At 38.6% G+C, this 27,939-nt stretch overlaps 2 protein-coding genes across 2 annotated transcripts in view; one reads left to right on the forward strand and one right to left on the reverse strand.

Annotated features, from left to right (window-relative positions):
• ctnna1 (catenin (cadherin-associated protein), alpha 1) overlaps positions 1-27,939 on the forward strand; it is a 111,039-nt gene that overhangs the window by 47,406 nt on the left and 35,694 nt on the right. The window contains exons 8-9 of the mRNA XM_048176235.1: positions 14,555-14,635; positions 14,844-14,996. Coding sequence (XP_048032192.1) covers positions 14,555-14,635; positions 14,844-14,996 — 234 coding nt within the window. The remainder of the gene's footprint in view (positions 1-14,554; positions 14,636-14,843; positions 14,997-27,939) is intronic.
• Positions 8,180-10,595, reverse strand: lrrtm2 (leucine rich repeat transmembrane neuronal 2). The gene is made up of 2 exons (XM_048176236.1): positions 10,466-10,595; positions 8,180-9,858 (listed from the first exon to the last, which is right to left on the reverse strand). Exons 1-2 carry the CDS (start codon positions 10,467-10,469, stop codon positions 8,234-8,236), a joined length of 1,629 nt encoding a protein of 542 aa, XP_048032193.1. The 5' UTR covers positions 10,470-10,595; the 3' UTR covers positions 8,180-8,233.

A 27,939-nucleotide genomic window follows, 5' to 3' on the forward strand; every position in this document is an offset into this window, starting at 1 on the left:
GAAGCATTAAGTCATGCTCTTGTCTTTTCTCATCGTCATCTGAGATACACTAAAAACTCTTGCAAGGGTGCCACAGTGTCACAGATATGCTCTGGTAGTTTGAGTTATGGGCTTGTATTGAAAGTGGCCAAGGATCATTCCCCAGGTAATTAGGGCGCATGGACGGTTGCATAAATTTGTGTTGAACATTCTTAATAAATCAAAAATCTCATCACCTTTTCCTGGTGACACCGCTTTTTTTATTTTTATAGATCATCAGAGCAGACTGTGCGAAGTACAAGAAAAGATCCCCGCCGTGAACGAGCATTGGTATTCAAACCCTTGAGGTTCAATAACCCACCTTAGAATCGGCCTCATGGCAGACTTCAGCCTAATGTTGACAGTATGAAGACGGATAGCATGCCATGTTTATTAACCGCTCTGTACGATTTGCCAACAGCGACTGGATGCCAAAACTGATTGCTCTGTGAAGACAGATGAACGTTGCAAAGCTTGACATGCCCCATTCTCTGCCCCTCAATCTTGAGCCGAGGCTTGATAACTAGATGTTGTCCAGTTTTGCAGACCTTTTTCTGGGATACTGAAGAATGACTATAATGCACCTCCTCTGGTGCTCGCTGCAGGTGTCTTCATAAGACCTGTGACGTTTTTAGCAGCCGCACTCTAGATGTTGTTCTTTGCCTGTGACAGGTAGGTGTATGAAATGAAAAGGTCACCCTCGTATGCATAATGTACTGAGCTGTTTCTAGTGACACATCACTGTTGAAAAAGTCATGTTTCTAAATAAACTGCAGTGCTATCAGTTTATTCAATTGAATCTAAGGGAAATTAACAAGGCTCATTCATTTTAGCTGAAGTGTTAATTTTTACATTGTTTTGTGTGCTTACAAAAATACCTTAAATTAGTCCATTTCATTTCACATACATAAATAGAAGTCACTTTTACTCTAAAATTGCATGTAGTTTTAGTCAATGGAAATAACATTTTAAATTGCAAGAGTGCAGCGGTGCGCATACTCTTTTGATGCCGAAATTCGTGTCATATGGACTGTACGCTGACCCTCACGTACATGCGTAAAAAGTGAAGTATGCTTCAGGCTTTAGAATTGTTTATTAAAATCTTATACGATAAACTATATATGATGACTAAGAAACTAGTTTGGCCGGTATGGCAAGCGGTGTGGAGCCGTGAGAACGGAGCGAGGCCGGTGGCAGAGTGCAAATGAGCGTCACCTGTGCGCCAAACCAGTCTCGAGTCTCACGGAGGAGATCCATAAAAGGGAGTAGTGATGACCGCGAAGGACGAGAGAGGACCAGGCCTGGACTTTGTTGTTTTATTATGTTTTCTATACGGTGGTCGTCCGTGAGGGGTTATTTATTTATTTTATGATTAAAGTATTATGTTGAACGTTCGCCGGGTCCTGCTGCCTCCGTCCCTTATTAACAAACTTTACTACAGCTGGACTCAAGACAGGGTTTTGGCAGGTCCCTCCACTTCTATATTTCCTTGATATGGGTTTCTGACTGAGCTTAATTGATTCTGTCCAGTCCAGTCCAAGATGTGTTTTTGGGTTTCAGGGAGGAGAAACTTTAAAATGTAGGAAGCAGTAAATGTTACGGCGGTATTTGCTGATGAGAATCCAGATCGATGCGTCCTCCCTGGTAAGCGTTTTTGAGATTAATTGGAAGCTCATAAAAAATGCTTCAAACACACACCGCTCTTGAGTCCTTGAACCCTGTGGGTTGTTGAGTTGCCCAATAGCTTTTCTCTCCCACCTGCAAATTGTTGTCTTTTTGCTTCTGGCCTGGTTGAGAATGCTTGTTTTTGATTGAATAGACATGGAGTGGTACTGGGAGAAATGGGCTATAGTCACAGCATCTGGTTGTTTTATTTTCTCTAAGATCTCGATGTGATCCCTTCGATATATCTGATTGCTTTTCAAGAGCACCTCTCCGGGAGGTTTGAGGCATTAATTGAATTTCCTTAAATTGTGCACATGGTCTCTTGACTGTGTTCAGTGAGTCAATGATGAGTGCAATGCAGATGTTTCACCTGTGGTACTGAGAAATAATAGACAAACGTGATGAAATCCAGATAGGAGTAATTATAGCACACTTGCGTCACATTTGATTATGAAGTCTGTGTGGGTGGCTGTGGCAGGCCTTCTCTGTGCCGCATCAGAGTGCTGTTTTCAGCTCGACTCGATTTCTGATGGTGCGGTATTTTAAGGAAGAAAATGCTTCTCAATTCAGTTGTGTAACTGCTTTTGTTACCAAGCTTTGTAGCATGAAGGTCACCTCTATTGACGAGTCAAAGAACAGTTATGTCAGTGTTATTAGGGCCCTTTTCTTAACCTGCTGCTGTGGATTAGCTCTGACTCACTGCATTAGCTCTGCATGCACCTTGATATCTGGTATTGCTTCTCTCTGATACTTAGATGTGTCAGACATTCTCATGAATAGGGCTGCATAAAGTTACTTCTGGTCAGAACAAGGATAATGAATGTCTTTGTTCGTCACACCCTAGATGGTAATGAACACGAATTCAGTTTGGCTGAACACTGTTTCCTTGGCAACCATGTGAGAGATAAATGGAGCGTTTTGTCATTTAAATCCTGCATGTCCACATCTAGCAACGGTCATCATTATTAACAATGTAGAAATCATATGTAATGGTAGATTAAAATGCGGATTCTGCATCTGTTGCCATGCATTGCATCATGGATATTATAAACTATGGCTGTAAATATAACAAGTCATTAGTTGGCTAATACACACTTTTCTAGATCTTTTAGTTTTCCTTCCCCCCCTTTTAGTTTATTTTTTAACCAAGGAACCAACTAATATATCACACAACAGTGTGCCTAGATATGCAGTGTGTAAAAAACAACAACACAAAAACAGTATCAGCTAAACAAAAACCTGTACATGTGACTTCATGCCCATTTCTTTTTTTTTTGCCTTTGCAGAATAAAGGTTGTGAATTTGACTTTATTCATGCACAGCTAGTAATTAGCACTACAGCATTTGATACCGTGATAAAGTCCAAGGGCAGAAGTGCTTCAGCTGGATCGAAAGAAAAAATGCTTTTATTTTTCGCTACCTAGTTCATTGAGCAGCATTGCGCCTCTTACAATCATTTCCTTTTTGTTGACCGCTTTGATCAGGGAATGGATGAGGGATGACTACCCTTGGTGGCTAATGGAGCTTCGGCCCTTTGCTTTAATATAGTTCATTTTGAGAGACTTGTTTTGAAGAGAGATGTCCATTCATCCTCTGTGGTCCCTGAGAGCTCAGAGCTCCTAGGAAATGGTGCAGAGAGAAAAATAAGACCCTTTTTGTAGACTTAAAAACAGAGGGAGCAAATTAACGTTTGGAGGGACTGTCGTGATACAATAAGAAATCGTCTAAAAGTATTAGCCCGTTTTCATCTGGTCTCGGAGTTGCCTTTTCATGTGTGTGTTCAGTGACTTCCAGCAGGGTTTAAATGAGCCTTCGTAATTGGGTACACGGCATACAGTTCGAGCGCAAAGTTGAGACACACCATATCCTCTCACTTTCTTATGTTCATCTTAGTGTACTTAAATCCCAAGTTAATTCACTTCTGTTTTCATTTCCACAGTTGGGAACAGACCTCTGCCATGCAGGGCTGCAACCAAATTAAAAAATGACCTTTGGAGTTAATAGCTTCCTTTCTCAGTGAGTGAAAAGCCTTAGAAAGCCGCTGCATCTGAAGCCTCTGTAGTCACAAAGCCTCTTCTCTTACAGACTCCGTCTGGCCAAGAAATGCTGTCCTCTATAAATCATGTTCAGCTTCAACCATTCTGCCTCCCCCCACTCCCCAACAACTTTCCTTTTTCTCTGGAGAAAATGCCTATAGGCACAGCATCTGTGAACCAGTGGTCAACAGCTGCCCGGAGGGAGTCGACCAATCGCTTCTCCTGTTTACCTTACTCCTGCAGTAAAATCGTTAAAAACAATTCTGTTGTCTGGGTTACACGATCTTGAGATTTACAAACTATATAAAATCTTTAAACTGTGAGGCAGCAATCATGGATGACACGCCAATATCGTTGTTGAAGTAGCTGGGTAGCTGAATGTATTATTTATATATATAAAAAAAGCATTTAAAATGGCTACATAAAAGCTGATATTCACAGTGCCTGATATATTAGATTTCCAAGGTTAGGCATACAGTAACAGTCGGGGTATTATTTATGTTTTTGGTCCCCTTCATTCTGCACTGGAAATTGGTTTTCTTCCAGCTTTCCCTGCAGTACTTGTGCAGTGCACACTATATAACACAGGCGGGTAGTTACTGTGGCATATGCTTGCTGCCACCCTCACACTTTTGAATCCTCCACAGAGGCTGCAGCTGCTGTGCTATTGAGAAAATCACTGGTTTCAATCATGTCTTTATAATATACCTACACAGTATTTATTTATTTTATTTTTTACTCTATATATTGTCAAGATATTTTCAAACTTAATTTTATTTATGTTTTGCAGTTTCTGTATGGGCACAATTCTTCCTCTTCCTGGCCAAAGCTCAGGTTTTACAGATATGTTTTCTCACAATACTGTTTTGGATGAAAGTCAGTAATGTGGGTTTTAGAGTGACTAACTCACATTTTCATTTAATTTATATTTGGAAGAGTATTTCTAGAGCGTCTGAGACCTCAGTAATTTCCCACTGGTGGTGTCATGCATCAGCACCATTTTACGTTGTCTGCTTACTGAAGAACCTCAGAGGAATGGAGAAAGAAAAACCTGTCCAGACAGAGATATAAACGGCGCTTCATGTGAGAGAAGTAATTGTCACGTAGTTCTCCTGCAAAACTTTTGAGCTGTTTTTCTGCCAACGTCCGTCAACCTACAATTATTTAGATCATATTTAAATCAAGAATCAGTGGGCTAGATAATCATTTTCAACCAATGTCAATCATTCTGTGTTTATAATAGCATTTCTAAGCTGATTTAAACATTATTCTGCCTTGGGCTAGAGTGGAACCTCCGTTGTGTTGTTGCATTTGATACCAGTCATTCAGGCAGGTTATCATCTCGGTTTAGAAGGGCAGGTGAGTGCCGGGTTATGATAATGTTAATGATATCAGAAGCCATTTACTTCAGAAGGGCACCTTGCCTGAAGCCCAGACCAAATACCCTGAGTGCACCATTCTTAAAAGGCTTTCAGCCATCTCTGTATTCAGCACGTTTGATACATGATAGCGTTTCTACAATCCTTTGTGTAGAAGATATTTTAAAGGAACCAACATTGTTTACAGGTAAGAATGACCATTATTTACCTAAAGAGCATATTAGACCAAAACATTTATAAATTGTAACATTTTTTATTTAAAAATATACGTCTTGAGGAAAAAAAAAAAAAGATCTTTTCAGTTGGCCACATCTTTACCCACTATACAGATATGAAATAGTACATATTACAATACAAAAGGAAAAAGCGGGGTTTTGGGGAGAGGAGGGTGAAAAGCATTCATTTTTGCACAAAGAAGTTTTTGGGTTGTGATTTGAAAGGGGCTGTTTTGGCCAGAGTGAGCAGCAGGACTTCAGCGTATGGAAAGATACCCCCCTCAAAAAAAAAAAAAAAAAAAAACAGTTTACAGGAGTGCAAATGGATTCATGTTCAGTGGTTTCGTGATTTGCTTATAAGCTGATAGTTTAAACAGTTTGTCAGTATTTCATTAGAAGGTTGTTCTTCCTCAACCACACACGCCTAAACGTATCATATCAGGATGAGGCTTTTTTTTTTTTTTGCTTTTTTTTTGGGATGGTGGCGATGTGCATGTCAGGTAAACTGTTTTCTTTAAACATGCATGCAAGGTGTTTTTGAGGAACGCATAAAGCAAAGGTCAGCTTCACTAAATCCAAAACAAAACAACACCATTGGTGGATGTTCTTGGCTTAGTAAATGTTAGCTGTAGTTTTCCTTGTTTAGTCCAACAGCATTTGAAAAATGCAGTTTGGAATGCAAGTTCCCAGCTACATCACTGGATGTACAGAAAAGATCAGCTACACAGTCCTGCATTCCCTTTCTATTTATCCTTACCAACATAAAGTTGTGTCTTGCAGGGTTGGAGTTTTGCAGTCATTTCTCATTCATGGTATTTTACAGCACCCTCTAGAGGACAACTTTAACCAGTCTCTTCTGGCATGCTTAATTTCACTATTGGACAGTTACTTTTTTTTTCCTTTTCTGGTAGGTGACCAGAATAGCTTTGATATAGAAACCAATTTCTCAGATTTTGAGCTTTACGCCAACAACATCTGCCAGGATATGACTAAAGCAGTTTTCTTTTAAGCTATATAGCTTGATGACAAATATTTTTTTTCTGCACTGAGGCAATAATTGCGTCTCGACTAGGGTGGCATTCAGTGCTTTCCAGATCTTGCCCAGGGTGTTGTCAGTCACTGTTTTGTCATGCCGTTCTTTTTTCTTGTAATGGTTTCTGTACCCTGATTCAGCCTCACTCAGTGGTTCCTAAGATGCTCATTGACTTCAATTAGATGCTAACTGGTGTTTGTGCTCCCTTTACCCCCCTGTGCATCCCTGCCCCCAACTCTTGATTGCAACACAAAGAGCTACTGCAGCAGCAGCTTCTTTAGTTTGATGCTAATGTCTGTCCTCTCAGTGCTGCATACAAATGTCTCCTGACCCAGCCTCCTGCCGTCTTCTGCCTGCTCTCCTGAGAGCTTCGCTATGCTTTACTTCAGCTTTTCTCTCTGTTTCTGTTTCTTTCGTGTCCTTGGTATGAACCTCCTGGATATTTCCTGCACAGACAAAAAAGGCTTTTTTTTTTTGTATTTATGGACTAAAAGGAGCAAGGCTATGAAGTAATATCGCTCTTCTTTCCATGAAGACAGAAGATCCACCCCCCCCCCCCCCCAATCTCAAGCACTGTCCGAGGAGGCTGAAACATTCAGGGCAGAGGTTTAGGGGGAAAGAATATTAGATTAGTTTTCCCAGGGCTTAATTGACTCAATGTTGAAGCTGTCAGGTGTGATTATGCTCTTTGCTGCATTCGAACAGTGCGACGCCAAGCGTGCACATTTATTTTTAGGAGACAATTGTCAGTGTCCTCTGCATGCCGCCTTTCTTTTTCCTACCCTTCTCACTAGGATGTTCTCGCTGGTGTTTGCTTCATCTAGCTTTCTTTGATGGTCCCTACCATTAATTAATGATGCAGTGATCTAAGCAGCATTGTTTTGTCACAGTGAGGATGTCAGTGTTTTAAGCAATCATATGTAAGAATATATGCACAATGATAATTGAGCAATTGCCTCTGTTAAACATCTAGTAAATCCCTGCTGAAGTCGTAATAGAGGGAGCTTGTTTGGACATTTTGTTAGAACCAGTGTTGAGCCATATTGGACATTAACCTTTTCACACAAAGTGCTAGGCTTTAAGATTTCAAGGAAGTGTACAGAGTTTATTGAATTTAACCAAATGCAGAAATGTGAAGGCTGTTAAGTGTTCTCATTAGTTTGAATTTAAGACTCGATCAAAGTGAAACGATCATTTCTGCCACATGAGGAAGCCAAGTAACATGAGTGGGTTGAATTCCCTGTTCAAATCTAAATTTAATTATGTGGCTCAATTTGTAACAGTACTTGTTCTTAATTTAGAAAAGGTGAGTTAAAAATTCTGCTTTGTATTCATCTTTTTTTTTTTTTTTTTTGTTTCCTCTCCCCAAAAGTGAATATGTGAGTGAGATCTATAGTGTTGCTAACGTGCGCAAAGTCTTTTTTTTATCCTTTTAAATTTGCACTGCTCAGCATATGTAACACTATTTTCCATGTAATAAAATTTCACCATTTATCAGAAGATATGTCATTTTATAAACTGTTTTCTGGAGCACAGGGTTCCAGGCGGTTTGGCTATAGATTTCTCATCTCCTCTGTGCTGCAGAATACATAGTACACAAACTGGTGATGCAGTGACGCATCCAACCTTCCTCTGCTGAGATTGATTACCCCAGCTAGATATGAACCTTTGCATTTGTATTACAAAAATAAACTTCTCTATTTCCTCTTTTTTTTCAAATTCATCCCAGTCATCTCAAGCTTTCATAGATTTCCATAGCTAACAATTTCAAAGAAACTTTCTTTTTTATACAAACTGAAAAGGGAACAAAAAATGTCCAAAAGCAAACCCTGTATCTTTTGAAATGGACAAATGTTTAAACCCATAAACTGCAGGAATAAATAGAGTTTATACTTCACACTCTTTGTAAGGCAGTTGCTGACATTTGCACTGCCCATAGCCATTGATGATCACAAGTGCACCCTCCTCGTGACTGGGATCATACTCGTTATAGGGCACCTGTGTAGCCAGGTCCGCCATTGGCTGCCTCTGCTGGGTCCTCATCTGTCGCCGGTTCTGAATGGCCGAGCAATGGCGGATCCGCCTCAGAGTGGGAGGGCAGCATTTTCGCGATATGTACACTACAAAAATAATGAGAAAGAATGAAAACAACAGAGCCATGGTGCCAATGATGACCCTCTGGGTCAGCACTGTGTTGTCCATAGCAGAGTAGTCCTCGGTAACATCTGCACCCTCCACCGTCATGGTAGTAGCAAGGGCAGTGCGTGGGGGTTGGGTGGTGGTAGTAGTAGTAGTGACAATCGTAAAGCTCCCAAAATCCTCTGCATAGAAGTCTTGCGTAGGGGTCTGCATATTTCCAAACAGAGAGCTTGTGATCTCAGGGAGCATGGCATCCGTGCTTGTACTGGTCAGTATGACCGGGGCTGAGAAATTTTGGCAAAGTTGGAATCCGTAAACGGCATCCAGTATTTCCTCGCCCTGCGCATACTCAGGACTGTGGCAGAGGATAGAATGCTCCCATCGACCCTTAAAGGTGCTCAACCAAGTGGCCAAATTGCAGATTCGTTTGGTACATTCCCAAAGGTTGCTCGACAGCCCGATTGCGGTTAGGGACTTCCACATATCCATGGTTTGGGTATCGAGGTTGGTCAGTTTGTTGTTATCCAGCAGCAAGATCTTGAGGCTGGGCAAAGTCTCAAACACGTCGGGGGTGAGTACACGTATCTCGTTCCCAGTGAGATCCAGTTTCTCCAGAGTTGTCCATTTCCATTCCATGGTGCATGTTAAATTGTTGATCTTGTTCCACTGCAGATAAAGGAACTGGAGGGCAACCAGACGAGGGAAGTGTGCCAAGTTAATCTTGGTCAAGTGATTGTGTTCCAAATGGAGCTCCCGGAGCTTAATTAACCCGGCAAAGCCGTTCCGGGCCAGGCTACGGAGCCGGTTGTTGCTCAGGCCAAGATATTCCAGGCTCCGGCAGTCCCAGAAGGCCCGCACGGGTGTCGTGCGCAGGGAGTTTGACCGCAGGTGAAGGATCTGGAGTTTCCGGAGCCCGTGAAAGAGCTCAGGCTCCAGAGCCGTCATCTGGTTGAAGGAGAGATCTAAGATCTGCAGGTTGATGAGGTGGATGAAGGTTGTGTTTGGCAGCTTGGTGATGCGGTTTGAGCTCAGGTTAAGGTCCTTGAGCTTGTACAGCCCCTGGAAGGCATCCTCATGCACGGTGGTTATTTGGTTGTGGTCCAGATGAAGCCAAGTGAGCTGGGTGAAGCCAAAGAACTGGTCTGAGCTGAGCTCGCTGATGCTGTTGTGTCTGAGCGAAAGTCCAAGGGCCCCTTTATCCACACCGTCTGGGGGCGCCAGGAGCCCCTGCGTGTCGCAGTAAAACTGCAGGTCTTCACATCGGCATTTCTGGGGGCAGGTTGTGCATGACACAGGAGGGAGGCACAGTAGCATGCTGATCACACAAAGTGCCGCTGGTGCTTGTCCCACCAATGGCCACCTTGAATGGAAACCTGGGTGGGTTTAAAGATAAGAAAATAAACCGGGGGGAGGGAAATCTAATCTCTGCAGTACACAATTTTTTTTCTTTTCCCACTATCATGCACACTCTCTCTGTATTTGTCAACATTCAAAGCAATCTGCTTGTTGATCCTAGAATTTTAAGAACATTTATAATGAATGTTCAATGAAATGCACTGATAGTTATGCTGAAGTCATTGATTTATCCATATGTTTGAACTGCAGTATTGCAATATTAACATTTTATTTGCTGGTCCTTTAGTTTTTTTTTTGTTTGTTTGTTTTTTTTCCCCTTCCTCTCTCCATTCCTTAGGATGTGTTTTATCTTTTTTTTTTTTTTTTTTTTCAACCGAGCATGCCTTCATTTTCATTTTAATTGTATTTATTTATTTATTTATTTAATCTGCAGTAATTTAAGTGGCTTGTAAGGCTTTTTCCCCTCTGCTGGAAACCACTTAATAAATATTACAAGCACATGAAAGGAAAGCAGCATTTTAAGTATATAGATGTTTCTAGAGACCCTGACAGCCACTGTCCCCCCTCCTATTCACTACATTGCTTATTCAGGTCCAGACTCTGTGAATAAAAGGGCTAACTTACCCATTCTTTTGTGTACATCGGAGGCTGCATTCAACTGTCTTTTTCCGCAGACTTTTGGAGCAGCCAGATGGAAGAGAAATCCAAAGGGAAAAAAGCCTTTTGGGTAAATACAAAAGGAATCAAGCTCTTCAGAAATAAAGAAGTGCTGAGCCCCCCCAGTTGAACCGAATTCAGGAATTCCATGTCCTGGGATGCTGTTTTCTCTTTTTTTGGGGTCTGTCCTTTTTTCAGTCCTGCTATTCAATTCCCAGATTAAGAAAAGATAAGCATTATTTGCCTTCCAAGAATCCTTAAATTTGAAGTTGATGATTTGCATCCAAAGCAGCACCGCTGAGCAGATCCCTCCGTTCCTTAGCTGCCTCTTTCCTTTTCCACCGCAATGATGTCAGCTCAATTGGTTAATTGAAGATCACGCATTCCTCTTTCAGTACTCAAGGTCCTTCATCCCTAACTTGTTGATGGCAGGCAGAGGCTGCGCTTGCGATGCCAGTTCCGTGTGGCTCTGCTGTGTTGTGTGGAGTTCTCGGCACCGAGGAAAGGAGGATGCAGTGAGGGGAAAAGCAGAGGAGAGGAGCTGAGATGTTATTCTGTGCTTTTGTTGCAGCCACTCACTGCTACAGAGTGGTGGCAGGCTGGCGTCGATCATCAGTGCAGTTTCTCTCTCTCCCTCTCCCTCTCTCTCATGCGTGCTTCGGTTCGCTCCCTGGCTCGCTCACTTTCCGCCTTGCACACTTGCACAGTGCTTTGGCGTTTGATTCAACGCACCCTCCCCCTCCCTTACTTTTTTCCCTCTGGTTCGTCACAGTCAGAATATTGATAACTGCAACGTGTTGCGGCAGTTCACAGCCGAAATGAACAATTACATTAAATCTCTTCGTCTCTTTCCTGTCTGGCAAGGTTGTATATTTTGTGTGTTTATGTATGTATATGTGTGTTATAGTGCTGTTGCTTTTGAGGTGGTGGGGGGGAGGGTATTACCTTTTTGTAGCTGTAAAGTAAAACACAAGCGATTTTCAAATTATTTTGTTTTGGGTTTTTACTTCAATTAAGTGTTGATGAATGAATTTATGTTATAATTAAGTTGGCACAGGAAGCGGATACTTAATTTGATATACAATGACTTGCAATCAGATTGGCCCTTCCCTTCTCTCCCTTTTGCTCGTTCAGGTTTTCTACACAAAACGCGTCACAACCAACCGACGTCACAGAGACCTTTTATACTCCTGTCGATCTGCAGTGGTGGGGACAGAATCTGAATGCTGGACTTAATAGAGCACTGCATAGCCCCGCAGGAAATTTCACTAAACATAAGATTGCACAACTTAGCTGTTGTCTGCATTTTTCTCAGCTCCTCTGTCATTTGGCTGATATTTCTTCCTGTGGGTTTACTGAACTTAATGTAATGGAAATCAAACTGTTTGATGACAGCCTATCGAGTTTACTAGCTAAATGTGAATGACAATGGAAATGGATCTGGACATTTTTATTCCAGATTAACACACACATTTATATTTAATATTTTATCATTTGTGTGTGTGTGTGTAGTAAATGCATTTAAAGTAATAAATGCTTATAATGTGCATTTGAAAAAGCAACATGCGTAATGAGTAATGAGAAGCTTTCATAAACCTGTCCAAAAAAAGATGACATTTAATAACGTTTTTACTCCAAACTCACTTCATAACGTCAGTCGAGTGTTTGAAATAACTTCCTTTTGTGAGCTGATGTGGCTTCATAATAGAATGAGGCAGACAATATATTATTTTATAGTATTTTATATGTTCTATACAGTGATAAAGGCTATGTCGGTTAGCATTGCATTATAAATATACTTCATTATTATGAAAATAGCCGAGAAGGCTCGAAGAACTCAAATACACCATTTATTGCGGCAATCATTTTATTCTGATAGATAGATACTCAACTGTTGTTTGCTGACAAACTCAAAAACAGTGCAAAGACATTTCTAAACATGTCCCTTTACCCTTTTAAAATGATGCTGCTACAGCCATCAATGCACTGCTTTTGTAACACATTTTCCGCTTTCAATAAATTTCAAGACAATTATTTCTGGATGTCAAGTCTCCTGCTGTGAAAAATAATTCCTGTTATGCGTAATTGTTGGTCTGTTGTAGTTGGGAGTTTTTGCATTACATTTTGCATACATTTTTTTTCTTTCCCCTTCAAATATCTCACGGTATAAGTGTTGTATTCAGGACCTCATGTCAAGCTGAAAAATTTAACTTTTTTTTATACTACATGCTGTATTCTAGATGCCATCGGTATCGAGTGAACATGGGTCTGAACCAGCCTATTTATACAAAGCTTTCTTCATTCAAATAAGCCACTGGCTAGTTAATTTTGCAAGTGTGTAGTTTGGAACATCACCAGTTATTTATTTATTTTTTGTCCTTAGCTAAAATAGTTTCCGTGCTATTGTACCTACTGTGCTTAATTTGAACATCTGTGTTTCTTTTTTTGCGGTGGTCACTTTCTAAAATGACCTGACCTTTTTTTTTTTTTTTTTTTTTTTTTTTGCGGATGATTTATTTGTTTGTCATTTTTCTCCATAGGTCATATTACTTTTTTACAAATACTTTTCTCGCTGGTGTGTAATCTGCCCTTAAGGGATGTCTCTGCTGAGGAGGACTGTTTTAAAATATTTTTTTTCCTTCTACCAATTTGTTGGGAGATTTGTTCATGCTGCAAGCACGTCTCTAACTGACCATCTTTAACTATGTGTGAAAACACCACATAAACTAGTGTGAGGAATCAAATGACTGCCCAATTAAGTGGTGCTGCTCGAAGCCAAATCAATATTGAGCGATCCAAGTCATTTCACCCTTTGGGAAAACATGTGATCAAATAGCTAATATCCGTCAAGTTTTCTTAGTTATGCTGTGGATGAATGTACCATCCACACTAATGTAGGAAATTTTTGTTCAATTCAATGAGCAACTCACCTGAAGGTTAGAGATTTAGAATTGACAGTCGCTCACCATTAGTCTACATTGTTCTGAAGTGCTTTCATCCGACTGGCACAAAATCAGGAGGGGATTAAGGCCGATGGCGCTCACTTGCCTCGTACTCTGCACCACACAGTGAGGTGAGGGTAGATGGGTGCTGAACTGCCAGTGACACTGCCATATTTCATTGACTGTCACGCTTTTGCTGCTTGTGCCCCTGTGACGGCCTTCCCCCAGGCTTTTCCCTGTGCTAGAGATTTACCTACCCGCTGCACATGAGCAATTTGTCTGGGGCATGTGAGTGAGATCCACTCTCCCACACTAGCCAACTTGACTGGGAGCACTGGAGAAGAGAACGCCTTTTAAAGTGTGGAAATTGCTCAGATTTATCTCCGACATCAACTATTGCCTATCATTGTGTTGGCTAACATGTGAACTCTACTTGACCAGGTTTACTCCTGCTTACCTTCTGCTGAACTTTGTGTATTGTTAAAAGCTGTCTGTCCCATCTCATTATGGGTTTTATTTGAAGATGTAAGTGCCTTGCTTACATTTTAATCCTTGAAGGTTGGGGCTGGAAGAATCGGACACCAGTTCAAAAGCATGTGTCGCATTTTAACTAATCTTTAAGTGTGCCTTCCCCAACATCCCTTTTTTTTTTTTGTACTTGCACTGCAGGAGAGCTATTTGTGTCATGAATTATTTCACGGACTACTTAAGCCCAGCTCAAGAAAGTGACAGACAAAAACTCTGAATTTTTGAGATGAAAAATGTATCGGTGAAAGAATGTGGGCGGGTGCCTCCTGACAGTACCACAAGTCACGTTAGTCATACGAAACAATCGCCAAAGTGGGGTAAAGGAACCAAAATCCTTTCAAAGTTTTCAAGAATTAAATGAAATGTTTGCCACAGGGGGTTATAACCATTCAAATGACTCATGCTGTTTTACTTTTTTTCTTCCTCTGGAAAATGCATCTTATCCATCATATCTTATAAGTTTGTCTTGTCCTTTCAGATCTCAGCTCTAACTCCCACCTATCATTTTTCTTTTTCTGAGCAAGCCTGACTATAACAAGTTTAAATGAGGCTAAGTATATTTTCCCCTTGTATGTTTTTATCACAGGCTGGACATAAAGAGAAGAGTGATGCCCTCAACATGGCCATCGACAGGATGACTAAGAAGACCCGTGACCTGCGCAGACAGGTCTGTTCACCATGAAGCAGTGCTCATAAACACATTTATTATGATTATAAGTGTCAACAAATATATTTTACGTCTTTCTCCATAATGTATCATGACGGTCCCTCTTTAGATGCATGTTGTTTACATTGCATATTAAAAATGAATACACCAAACCCAGGTGCTCTGAGCTAAGCTAAGGATTTGTGTGTTTGCGTATTTATAATTTCAGCTGCGAAAGGCTGTGATGGACCACGTGTCAGACTCTTTTCTGGAGACCAATGTTCCACTCCTGGTATTGATCGAGGCTGCCAAGAATGGTAATGAAAAGGAGGTGAAGGAATATGCCCAAGTTTTCCGTGAGCACGCCAACAAACTGATTGAGGTAGGCACCTGTTTTCTGCTCTATAAAGTGCCAATTACTGTCCCTCGTCTATGGCGGTTTTTAAATTCTGGAATTGATTCAAAACAAATGATGGAACATTATTTGCACTCATCCAGACTAGCTATTCTTTTGTTCAACATGGCATCTCGAAGAGAGCACACATGAACCACAATTGTAGGTCTGTTGTCTTTGGTTAAGACATTTGTTTGACATTTTAGTATTTTTTTTTTTTTTTTTTTATCACTCAGATAAGCTTTTGAGGGACTCATCATGGCCTAATTAGAAGAGGCGTTTATGTTGAAATGCACAGCCCAGTCAAGACCCAAAGTTGAATTTGTGCGCTCAGTGCCAAAAATTTGGGTATCTGACTTGCTATTGTAGTAGTTGTAACTTGCATGAAACTAAGTGTGAAATGTTTTGCCAGACTAGATTAAAATTGGAGATGAGCCAGAATAGACAGCCCAACCGATTAGGCTGGTCGACCACTGAGTTTATCTGAATTATTATTATTTTTTTTTTAGCTTTTATATTTTAGGATGCTGTGCTTGAAAGGGTATGATTTAAGAGACTCTTCTTCTCTGAGAGGGTTTTAGTATGCTGACAGCAGGCTTGAACGTGCTGCAGAGAAGTTGCATCTCTAAAATCATCCCCATCAAAGCATCGCTTTTGTAACAAATTTGCCGCCTTCAACAGATTTCAAGACAATTACTGTCAGACTTCAAATCGCTTGCTGTGAGCAACATTCCCATTATTATGTATAATCTGTAGATCTTGTGAGGACTATGATAGTTTTGTGCAATAGAAGTTTTTAAATATTTAGCCTTATTTGTTAGATCATTAGATATTTGTAGGATGTCTGTCAGTTACCCTATTGACAGGCTGTGCCTTTCAACGTGAGTCTAAAATGCCCTAATTATACCAGATACTAGGTACGCTCAGCGCGCGATTCGATATGTATCGTGATACTGGGTTCATGATACGATATGTATCACAGTATTTTGAAAAAAATTTAAAAAATGAAATTGAAATTCAAATAAGTTTTATTTCAAAAATATTAACAATTTCCGATAATGTTGTTGTACATACAACTTAAGAATTTACGAATTTCAAGATTTAATTGAACCTTCTGTATGTAAATTAACAATTGACAACACTGTAAGGGGGGGGGGGGGTCATGTTTCTGATCCTGAAAATACAGAATTATACATATACAGTAGTCAACATTTGAAGTGGATCAAAAAAGTTCATCAAAGTTGTCCTAAGAAGAAGTTTTTAAGACAACTTTGATGAAAGGTTTTGATCCACTTCAAATGTTGACTACTGTAAATAATGTAAGACTACTGTAAATAACTACTGTAGATAATGACTACTGTAAATAATGTAAGCCCTATTTTACTGGTAAAATAAGACATTTGGCCTCATCAGGACCCACATACTGTATATTGCCCCATTGCATTATTATACATTATATTCAACAATGAATGTAGTAGCTTAATGTAGTACTGTTACTGAAACTCTGTAAACTTTAATTTTTTTTTCTAATGCAGTACGGTAACACTTTACAATAAGGTTCATTTGTTAACATTAGTTAATGAATTAACTAACATGAACTATCCATGAGTAATACATTTGTTAATGTATTTGTTAATCTTTAACATTAGTTAATAAAAATACAGCAGTTCATTGTTTGTTCATGTTAGTTCAAGGTCTTACTGGTTTTGGAATGATGTGAGGGTGAGTAATTAATGACAAAAATTAAATTTTTGGGTGAACTAACCTTTTAATGCATGAGAATTCTGTGTAGTGAATGTAATGCAGCGCTTCAGTATTTACGTCCGAATGCTGGCTCATTATTGGCCGACGCTGTACCAGTGGCGTAGCCACGGGGGGGGCCTGAGGGGGCCTAGGCCCCCTCATTAACATGCAGGCCCCCCCAGATTTCTGAGCGATTTTTTATTCTTTATGTTGATTTGTTACACTGATGCATATGCTGCGCGATAAAATGCAATAGCTGTTTTTAGACTTATTGGTTTGATTTTTTTTTTTTTTTTTTTTTTTTTTCCCCACGTGTTGCGTGTAGCCTCTGCTGTTATTATCTTTGCGCGTGAGAGTTTGTTATTATGCGGTGAGTGACAATGTGAAGCGGTACCCGAGGCTTCCCGTTTCCAGGACGCGCATCTCAATGCAGTGAAATCCGGTGGGTGCTCGGGCTCCTAACTCTCCATTAATTTTAACCAATAAAAAGTCGTTAGAGAATCAAGAACCTCTGACTGCAGCGCACACAGCTTTCTTCTCGTCATTATAGTTAATTTGAGGCAGTTTCCGTGGCGTTATTTGCTCTCGCTCAGATATATATATTTCCCCTCTTCTGGTCTATGTATCCCTGCCTCTGCTGAATTATTTTTATCCCTGGTGGGGATAAAAAAAAATTCCCTCCCGGGTGTCGCTACTCCACAAACCACCAACAGATCATATAAAATACCAAAAATAAAAATCGTTTTTTTAAAACATCGCAGTAAAACGCTGCGTTTATATAGAACTGTCTCTTTACGACACAACAAACGGGTCACTTTTCAGACGCGCATTCCGACTTCGCCTCAGCGCCAGGCGCAAGTCAAACGAGCGCGGAAAAGGTGCAGATGACGACGAGGGAGCTTCAGTTGAACAACAGTGAACTGCGGTCAGATGAGATGTTGTCAGGCTATGTCGGTAAAACTCAGAAAAATAACACAAATGTCCAATCAGCCGTTATACTGTGCTCGTGGCGCGCACTCAAGAATTGCTTGCGCAAATGCGCCGGCGCGTGCTGCATAATTACTTTATTATAGCTTAAATAAAGCGCAATAGAAACTACGAGCAATGACCGTCGTTTGAAAATGAAATTGCCAAACATGCGATTAAAGCTGCCTCAAAACTGTGCATGCATGTATTTGTTGACATGGTTTTAAAGCTATTGTTATCCAATTTGTTGGTCTTAACGTCTTAAAAATGCACATATGTACACCAAGGAAATCTAAATTTTCTCGGGGGAGCATGCCCCCGTACCCCCTAGCAAACTACATTTTATGACCTCTGTAATTATGAAACTCTGCGTACATGTTCTATAAATTGTCTAATGAAATATGAGGTAAACGTGTATTTCTACAAATGTGCGCACTTTGAGAGTAAAAGTTTGTATGTAGTATGCACTGTAATCAAAAATAAATGGGACCAAACGCGATTGAATGTAAAGGTTTGTGTCTCGTTATTCTATTAATAACTACCGATTTGATTTTGCATTTCTATCAGAAATTAACAATTATTAGAGTCATAGTAGCCATTATTAGTGACACACACACACACACACACACACACACACACACACATATATATATATATATATATATATATATATATATATATATATATATATATATATATATATATATATATATATATATATATATATATATATATATATATATATATATATATATATATATATATATATATATATATATATATATATATATATATATATATATATATATATATATATATATATATATATATATATATATATATATATATATATATATATATATAGCTGCCCCCTCATTTTTAGATGGGCCCCCCCAAAAATAAAATTCTGGCTACGCCACTGCGCTGTACATGCGAGCACCACGACACAGGCGTGTGATGCTGACGCAGGAGCTGGCCAATAATGAGTCGCCATTCTGACATAAACGCGGAAGCACTGCACTGCATTCACCACGTCAGCTGCATAGGAGACTGAAAGGGGAGAGAAGAAATTGTTGAATAAAGTCGTTATTTTTGTTGTCTTTTTGCGCACAAAAAGTATTCTTGTCCCTTCATAACATTAAGTTTGAACCACTGTAGTCACGTGACCTATATATTAGGGATGTCAATTAACACATTCCAATGATCGAACGTCAATTAAACTAACGATCAATTAATCGTTAGCCTTAATACTGCAAAATGTCTACTGCAGTGGCATATAGTCAACAGCATGTCAATGCCATGTTCCTCACCAAATGAATGAGAAGTGTGTTAATCTAAATATAGGGCTAGTAGGATTGTAAAATGATTTGATGTGATTGATCACTATTTTAATAATCAAATATAACGACTAAAATTACGTGTCACAAACTCCATCTCAGATGTGTGTTTGTCAGAATGTGTACTCCTGTTGTGAACGTGCTCTTCCTGGAACAATGCGCTGAAAATGGCAACTAAACCCAATGAATTTGCAACGATTTATTAAAATAGTGCTATAATGTTATGTAATATGTCCCATTCATAATTATTATTAGTTGTGCATTGCTGTTTGAGCTGCACGCACTGTATGAACTCCGGTAAACTGGACTGGAGCACTTTTCAAGCGCGTGAGTTAACTCAAAGATATGTGTCCTATATGAGATTAATCAGATATATACAAAATAAACAAATTGCAAATTATATCTGCACAAAATGACGCAAATATACAAGTGAACTTGAACTTACGTGTTATTCAGAATGTCATGTTGTGGACGTGCTCTTCCTGGAGCAACGCGATGAAACAACTAAACGGCAACTAAACCCAAATAATTCACAATGTTTATTATAGTATTGCTCTCTTTATAATGTTAATCCCAATCATAGTTATTGTTAGTTGTGCATTGCTGTTTGAGCTGCTAAGCTGAAGATGATCGCCGGCACACTTTACTACAGTGTTAATTCTTAATCAGATGCATCCAATATGAAATAAATCAGATATAGTTAAGCCTACACAAAATAAACACAATATTACAACTTACATTTGCACAAAACAAAAGGCTGTGAATGCACACGCAAACTTATAGTCATGATGGTGTAACTCTAGCTGTAAAAGGTTTCAAACATAACTCCGGTACGCTCGCTTCATTTTCCCTCGTGTCTGCTTTACATGTTTTGCGGTTGAGCAGCACACACGCATATGAACCTGCTTAATCATCGTTTGTCGATCGAAGTTTTATCGATTAAATGCATTTAAATGTATTATCGACAATTAATCGATCTAAATGGCTAACTTAGAGGGCCTTATGCCACCCACGAACTAAGAAGAAATGGAAACTGTCACTTCTGCAAGTAGTTAGTATATGCTTGAAGAAGATAAAAACTTTCCATTCTGTTTTCAACATGCAAGCTGGTGTAAAAACAGAATAAATTTTAATCTGTCGCATTCCTGCATGAATAGTGATGGCGCTGGCTATCGAAGTCTCTGTCATGACTGCTTGATCTGAGGGAGCGTGCGTCAGCCCTTTTATCTTTTATGCTTCATATTTTTGTGTGAAGTGTCAGACAGGAGTCAACAAACTTATATTTTATACCATGGGGCAAATGCAGCAAGGCTTCTGGGTTTACAATGCCGCAGCCAAGGAATCGCTGCATTTGTATGGGCAGTCACAACTGTGAATCACATTTTAAGCTCAGCCAAAGAGTGAAACTCCTCCGAGCCCAAGGTTAAGTGCTGCCTCGGTGGGGGAAACTCGAAACAGCTGGATATCCGGTGCCTTATTGATGAACTTCGAGAAATCGGCATTGTTGTGTCTGTTTGCAGTGACCGTATTCATGACCGATAAATAGGTTGCGTCTCTTGTGGCGTTTTATTTTCCAGATAGATGTTTTCATGCAGAATCACTGGGGGTTTTATATCTCATGCTCACATTGGCAGGGCCAGTGACAAGCTGACAGAAATGTTAGCTATCCTCATTAGTTTTTCAAATCTGTTCATCTTAGTCCCCGTGGTAACACGTCATGCAACGGCATTTCAGAATGGCCTCTCCCCCACAGGGGGCAGGCCCAGCCCTGTGTGACATGCTCATACAGGAGAAGGACTGGTGAAGGAAATCAAAGTGAAGGGAAAAGGAGGGGTAATGAGTAAAAGCCTCCGAGTCTCACCAGGGGCTAAAGATAGTCGAAGCACAGCACATCACTAAAAGTCACATCCGTATTCTTCTCTGCTGCTTTTCTCCCTTCCTCCTCTCCCTCACATTGTTTTTCGTTGCTTTGATTTGACACAAGTCTGTGGTCGCACCATATGGATTCCAACCTCAATCCAAACACGGATTACATGAACAAAACATGGGCTCGTTTCGATAATTCCATTTGAGAGGCATTTACAAATGATTGTGGTTTGTGTACTTTCCTCACTTGTGCAGAGGAAAGGTCTGCTTTAGTCTGCAAATATTAAATGCAAGCTGTTATTTATTAATAATGTTAATAATATGAATATTTAGATATTTGAAAAACAAAGTTGTTATAAAAATTATAATAATTATAAAGATAACTGTATTGAACATTGGTGTCTTTATTGATTTTGCTGCCAAAAAATAATCTTAAAAACTTATGTTACTGGTGAGACGACTGTAACACAGCTTCTCATGGGTTATTTCTTTAGTATGAAGTAAATTAATAATGCACAAAGCCCACATTCCAGCTGGGTTAGAGGGTCAGCTGTTGCTTGACCTTGTGTTTGTCAGCTTTGTGTGGTAGAGAGTAGGTAGAGGGGTTTTGAAATATGTAGGTTATGGGGAAAAAAGAACTGCATTGTCTGGAATAGCTGGAGCGTCTCACTCCTGGTTAGTATCCAATCTGTTGGCAAGAAAATATTCTTGTGCATTAGGGATTTTTCCCATATTCATGTAGTTGCCTTCTGTTACAAAATGAACACAGTGGGCTGAAAACGATGTGCCATATATGGGAATTCCTCTGTTTGCCGATGGCTTACATCACTAAGGATGGTCTAATATATTTTTGACAGGCAGTGAAGGCTTGCCTCGCAGCAAGAGATGGTTGAGGGGAATTTATTTTAACCTCTCTAAACTCTTGTCCTTCTATATGGTTAAATAATAACCCCAAACTTTTATTATGCTGAGCTTTTCTTTTTCTTTTTCTTTAAAAAAAAAAAAAAAAAAAAAAAAAAAAAAAATGAAATAGCTGAAAATGAAAGTACTTTTAGTATGCATGTAAAGTTTTTCAGTTCTTGAAGAGATGCCACATTGTCCCACAGATTTGATGAAACATTTTATAAAGCCATCTATTTCATTTATAATACATTTATTAATATCAGAATGCATTATTATCTCTTATACAAATTATAAACTGTAAACCATGCACGCGCGCACACACGTATCTAGAATATAAATCTTTTAAGTATAAATATGGTTTTCTATCTTTTTTGGACATGCACCCCCCCTAAGTTTATCTAATTTCACTTGCGCCCCCTCACCCCCCAACCAATGCCAGTATCATTGATATACACTTCATGCGTTTGAACATCATTGCTATATTATTTAATATGCTGCGTATAGTGTGCAAAACCGTGTCTACAGCTATAGAAGCCATTCACGTCACGCTCAAGATCGTTATTTTAAATGTAGACGCACGACAAGCGTGCTCAAATAGAGAGCGACGGTATTAAGACGCTCGTGGTGTGACGCACTCGTTTTTCCCAGGCGCATCAACGCCACAGTGAGATGAAAAAAAAAATCAACTTTTCATAATGTTGCAAGCGCACATGCAGGCCTTGTGACAAGAACCAACCGATCAGCTTTGCCCCTTTCTGTAACAATATTAAAAGCTTAGCCAAGGAGGATGAACAGCTGATCATAATTGTTCAGGGCGGGTTTATTTCTCATCTCCATAAATGCATCTAGCAATGGTAGAGCTAATATAATGGCTGGAAATCCATTTATCATTTGCTGAAACTTCCTTCGCTTCATGGAGAACGCCAAACGCAGGCACTATAGGAGTGCAAGCTCCCGAGTTCTTTTGAAAGGAGAAAGCGATGCGGCCGTGTTTTTCACACGTTTTTAGACACGAAAATGTTTGCAAAATCCCCACATTTACTTTTTTACTCTAGTGTATGCTTCTGAATTAACAGGTGCTCATGCCCCTCTTAATGGGTGTTGGTGCCCCCCTTGGGCGTTGCGCCCCACAGGTTGAAAACCCCTGGTATATCTCATTTTCAATGTTTTGAAGCACAGCCAGTGATTACTGCATGTTTATATACATTATGTAATTGTGGAATCACAATTTTTTTTCCCCGTTTAAATAGATCATGATTCTCCCACAATTATGAATACACTAAAAAAAAAAATTTTTTTTTTTTAACTAAAATAACAATTTACTAGTGCTGAGTATTGAGACAAATTTTATCTATTTTGCACTGTAACTGGTATTAAAGCGGAAGTAATGATCAGTTCACGTGCGCTTTGCACTGCTGCTTTGCTTGAGCTACCGTGATTTGTCATGCCACGTTAAACAGCGCCAAAACGGTATTTTTTGAATTTCATAATAAAATGGACAGAATTTGAAATCTGAGACTTTATTTCATGTCAAAAGTAACAATGCACAAAGTTTATTGCTATTTATTGGATGCGAGGCACGCTACAATTTTCTGTTCATTCATCAGCTGAAAACAGCATAGACTAATCGATTCTTAGGATTTAAGAATCAGTATCTGTTCATAAAAATGAGAATTGATTAAAATCGGGAAATCTATATAGATTATATTAGATATAGATTGATTGATTGATTGATTGATTGATTGACCCAATTTTAATCATTTTATATATATATATATATATATATTTATATTGCAGAATATACTGCAGAAATTAACATTTTGTCAAACTCTGGTGTATATATACCAGAGTGTATTATTTTTTTATATATATATATATATATATATATATATATATATATATATATATATATATATATATATATATATATATATATAATAAAATACACTCAGCCCTATAATTTACTAGAGTTTGACAAAATGTTAATTTCTGCAGTCTATTTATATAAAAAAAAAAAACAATTAAAAAAATGAATTTGAATTATTTTTTTAATCGGAATGAATGAATGGTTATATGACTCAGTGTTTTTGAATCAGTTTTTTTTTTTTTTTTAATTCTTGAATAAATTATTCAATGACATATATTTTTTACAGTCACTTGTCGCCACCTACTAGTGTAACAACGGAATTGATAGAATATTTATTTGAAGCGTCAAATAAAGTTTCAAAAGGAGACTTGCTCTATTTTGGTTGCTAACATAAACATTTATATTCGAACTATAAACCTTTATCCCAGTAGTTATGCGAAAATTTTAATTTTTGCAACACAGAAATAATGATACTGTGGTTAAAAAGACGTTTGTGAAGCTGTTTCATACCTATACATGAGAACTGCTTTCTCTGGGTCAGCAGCAAGACCAACACAGATTTGAATGTTTGCTGTGATCAGACTTGTCAAAGGTTTAATAGACATCGCTGAATTGCTGTAATTTAGGAATAAGATTGCATTAGTGTTTGAATCGAAATTGTGATCATTTGACAATTGAAAGTCTAATTCCAGAATGTTCATTCTGTGAATAACCTGCTTTTACAAATGTGGCCCACATTCCACAAATAAGTCAGGAGATTTATAGTGTAATGCTATTTTTTTTTTTTTCTCTTACTCTGTTTAGAGTTTAAATATGGATGTGGTTATTGCTGTAGAGATTGCAGTTTAATTTGCAGTACAATGAAGCATCCATGGCTATGACAGAGAAGGAACTGCAGCCAATACTTCCCTCCCCTCATGATATTTTTACTGCTGCAGAAGGCATCATGAAGTCGGCGTAAAATGTGCCAGCTACATATCACCTCATCTCTCTCTCTCTCTCTCTCTCTCTCTCTCTCTCTCTCTCTCTCTCTCTCTCTCTCTCTCTCTCTCTCTCTCTCTCTCTCTCTCTCTCTCTCTGTCTTTCTCAAAATAGCATTCTAAGATACCATCATTCATTCAAATAGTTTTTGTATAGTCCTTTATGTTGTAGTGAGTGCTGGTTGTGGAGACCCTCCTGGCAACCTTCATACATCACAAGAGTACTCCACCTTTATGTATTTGTTAGGTAAACTTATTTGCCTCCACATCCCCCCATCAATCTGAAAGCCACTTGAACTTCTGAAATTGCAGGAAGTACAGCAACTTGGCTCTTGGTCGCAGAAACAGTGGCGGTTCAGTTTTTTTTTATACCGTGAAATGCATCATTCTTGAAGAGGGGTAAAAATAGAACCAGCTTAGTTTTATTGCCTCAAGGCCTTGTTCTCAAAGGTTCCTGGCTGCTCAATGAACACAGAGATTTTAAGGGACTACCATGTGCGACAGGGAGAAAGAAAGCAGAGAGAGAGAGAAGACCAAAGAGGGGCAGGAATTAGTTAGTGTTGCAATTTAATCAACTTCATAGATTTACTTAATTTACTCCAAAATAGTAGTTTATTTGTTTTTATTTTTACTAAGGATGGACATTTTTCAAAAATAGTTTATTCTAATATCTGGGCTCATAAACAAATATTCAAATATTTAATTAAGTTATTTACTCGGTTTAATGATAGTTGTTTTTTCATCAAGTTTTTGTCACCATTTCTGAACAAGCATACGATTAGGCAATATACACAACAAGCTTATGTTATGTCTCAAAGTTTTCTTTTAGTTAAAAACATTGAACAATGTGTAAATAAAAAAATATAAAGAACAAAAGCATTTAAGCTCAAGCAGAGCGAACGGAAAAAAAAACGCTAATAAAGCAGACTGCGCCAATTATTGTACAGGACTTACATATACACTCGAATCAGCATATGATTGTCGTGTTTATATTGTTTTATATGTCCATGTTGAGAGAAACAATATCCACATGCTCGGGTGAGAAAACGTGCTCCGCTGACAGAAGTTGAAGAGACACAAAGATAACAGTGTGCTAAGCAAAATTTCTAAACCCATCTCCCTCGACAACTTCTCTACAGAAATATTTTTTGCACGTTTCATACGGATTATGTATGAAATGTATTCTATAGATTCTATTCTATGTATTCTATAGATATATTTTTTATGTCTGTGAGGCAAGTTTACATGGATTTTCGGGTCTTCCTTTTTTTGGGCACGCTCAAGTTCAAGAGAGAGACGGCAGAGAACAAACCCTGTTTGCTTTCGTTATTTTACAAAAGCACAATGTTTTGTTGTTATTGTGAGTGCATACAAATAAAAGTAGACTCTTCACAGATTCAAAAGATGTATTACTCTTATCTGTTTGACCAAAAATTGAGTGTTTATTGTGCAAGTGATTGCACCGGCACCTCCATGTTAGCTGTCATGCATTAAGCTGCTACTATTCAGCTTTCATACTCCTCACACCCACATTTTCCAGGTTAACATTAAAGTGTGTGGTCATGTAAAGTTGCTACTACTTGCATGTTTCAGATAAGCCGTATGATAAGATAGGCTTCCTGTCCAATGTACTGTAATTACCACATAGGCCAGCTGTTAATGATCTGTCCGTCACAGACTGTGTGACTTTGCCACTTCCTGTGGATTTTTTCCCCCGCGACTAAAACATTTTTGGTCCACTAAGCCTCTTCTCGTTGACTATTATGGGGTAGCCCTAATAAAATGTAAATCTAATCATACAAGCTTTCTAAGTTTTTTACGTTCAGTATTATTGTAATGTAAGTGCTTTGAGACGCTAGGTAGTTTGAAGCTGCCTCTTGTGATGCTTTAATCGTGGATTCACTGCATTTACAGCCAGCAAAGGAATGTAGTAAAATTTTAAGTATTTAAACTTTACGTTTATTTTTCAAATAATAATTACAGATCAAATATTCGATTATTCGTGCAGTCTGCACACCCCTAATTTTTTGCATGCTTATGTTCTATTTTGTCTTCAATGCAAAATTAATGCAGTTACATTTTGAAGGAGCAGTTCACCATTTTTTTTTTTATATATATATATTTTTTTTTTGTATTCAGAAAAACTAGACAGTGTGCAATGAAATTGAAAAAGCAGTATTTTGAAACCATTTTTAACTCTACACTGTTCATCCTAAAGCTGCACGATTAATCATTAAAAGATTGCGATCTTGATTCAAACACCCCACACAATCTCATTCCTAAATGACAGTGATTCCGTGTCTATTTAATCTCTGGACAAAATCACACCGGAACATTTAAATAAGTGTTGGCGCTGCCGCTGACCCAAGAGAAAGCAGTTAGGCTATCTAGATATGAAACATCTTTTCAACCACACAGTACTGTTATTTCAGTGTTACAAATATTCAAATTATCACAGAAGAACTGGGTTAAGTGTATAGTACAAATATAAACACTGATTGTCATTAAAGGTACAGTATGTAAGAATTTTGCAGTAAAATATCCAAAAACCAGTAGGCCCGTATTATATATTTTGTTGACTTGAATACTTACAATGTCCCAAATGTTTGCAACTATTTGTAAATCGTGAGAAAATTCCAATTTTAACCAAGGCTCCGGGACGTGTGAGGAGTCGCCTGTCAATTGCGTCATACCCGCGTTACCCTCGGTTTCTGGTTTTATTTTATAGAAACCATGGAAACACCAAAGATGCTTTAATATTTACATGTTTTAATAGACAAGGGAACAACTGTTTTAATATATTTATAGACACAAAACTAATTATTATGTAGCTCAACACTTTTATTCTTATTGTTTAAATCAATTTTCTTTTTTTCTTTTTTTTTCTTTTTTTGCGAGTACCATGCTTTACCATGCCTCAGAGAAAAAACACTTTTGTCAAGTAGCTAACATAGCATAATCAGATGCAGCTTTATTTTTAGTAACAGTAATACAGCATTTTCTCCATTATGCAATACGTTTTAAAATTAATTGCATGCCATTTATCAACGCAAGCCATCCAGCATTTAATGATATTCTAAAATCGATCTAGCTTACTGCAGTGTGCAACAAGTGTCTCACAGCAGCCACCGAGCGAACGCACAGAGTAACGTCATATCATTTTCAACACACGCAAATGTATCTAATAATAAACAGAGCTGTGTTACCTCATACATGAACATTTTTCCTGAGTCCTATCCCAATTCTTTTCCACCGGAAAATCGTGATCT

The sequence above is a fragment of the Megalobrama amblycephala genome, linkage group LG23, assembly GCF_018812025.1.
Source record: "Megalobrama amblycephala isolate DHTTF-2021 linkage group LG23, ASM1881202v1, whole genome shotgun sequence".
Taxonomy (NCBI): domain Eukaryota; kingdom Metazoa; phylum Chordata; class Actinopteri; order Cypriniformes; family Xenocyprididae; genus Megalobrama; species Megalobrama amblycephala.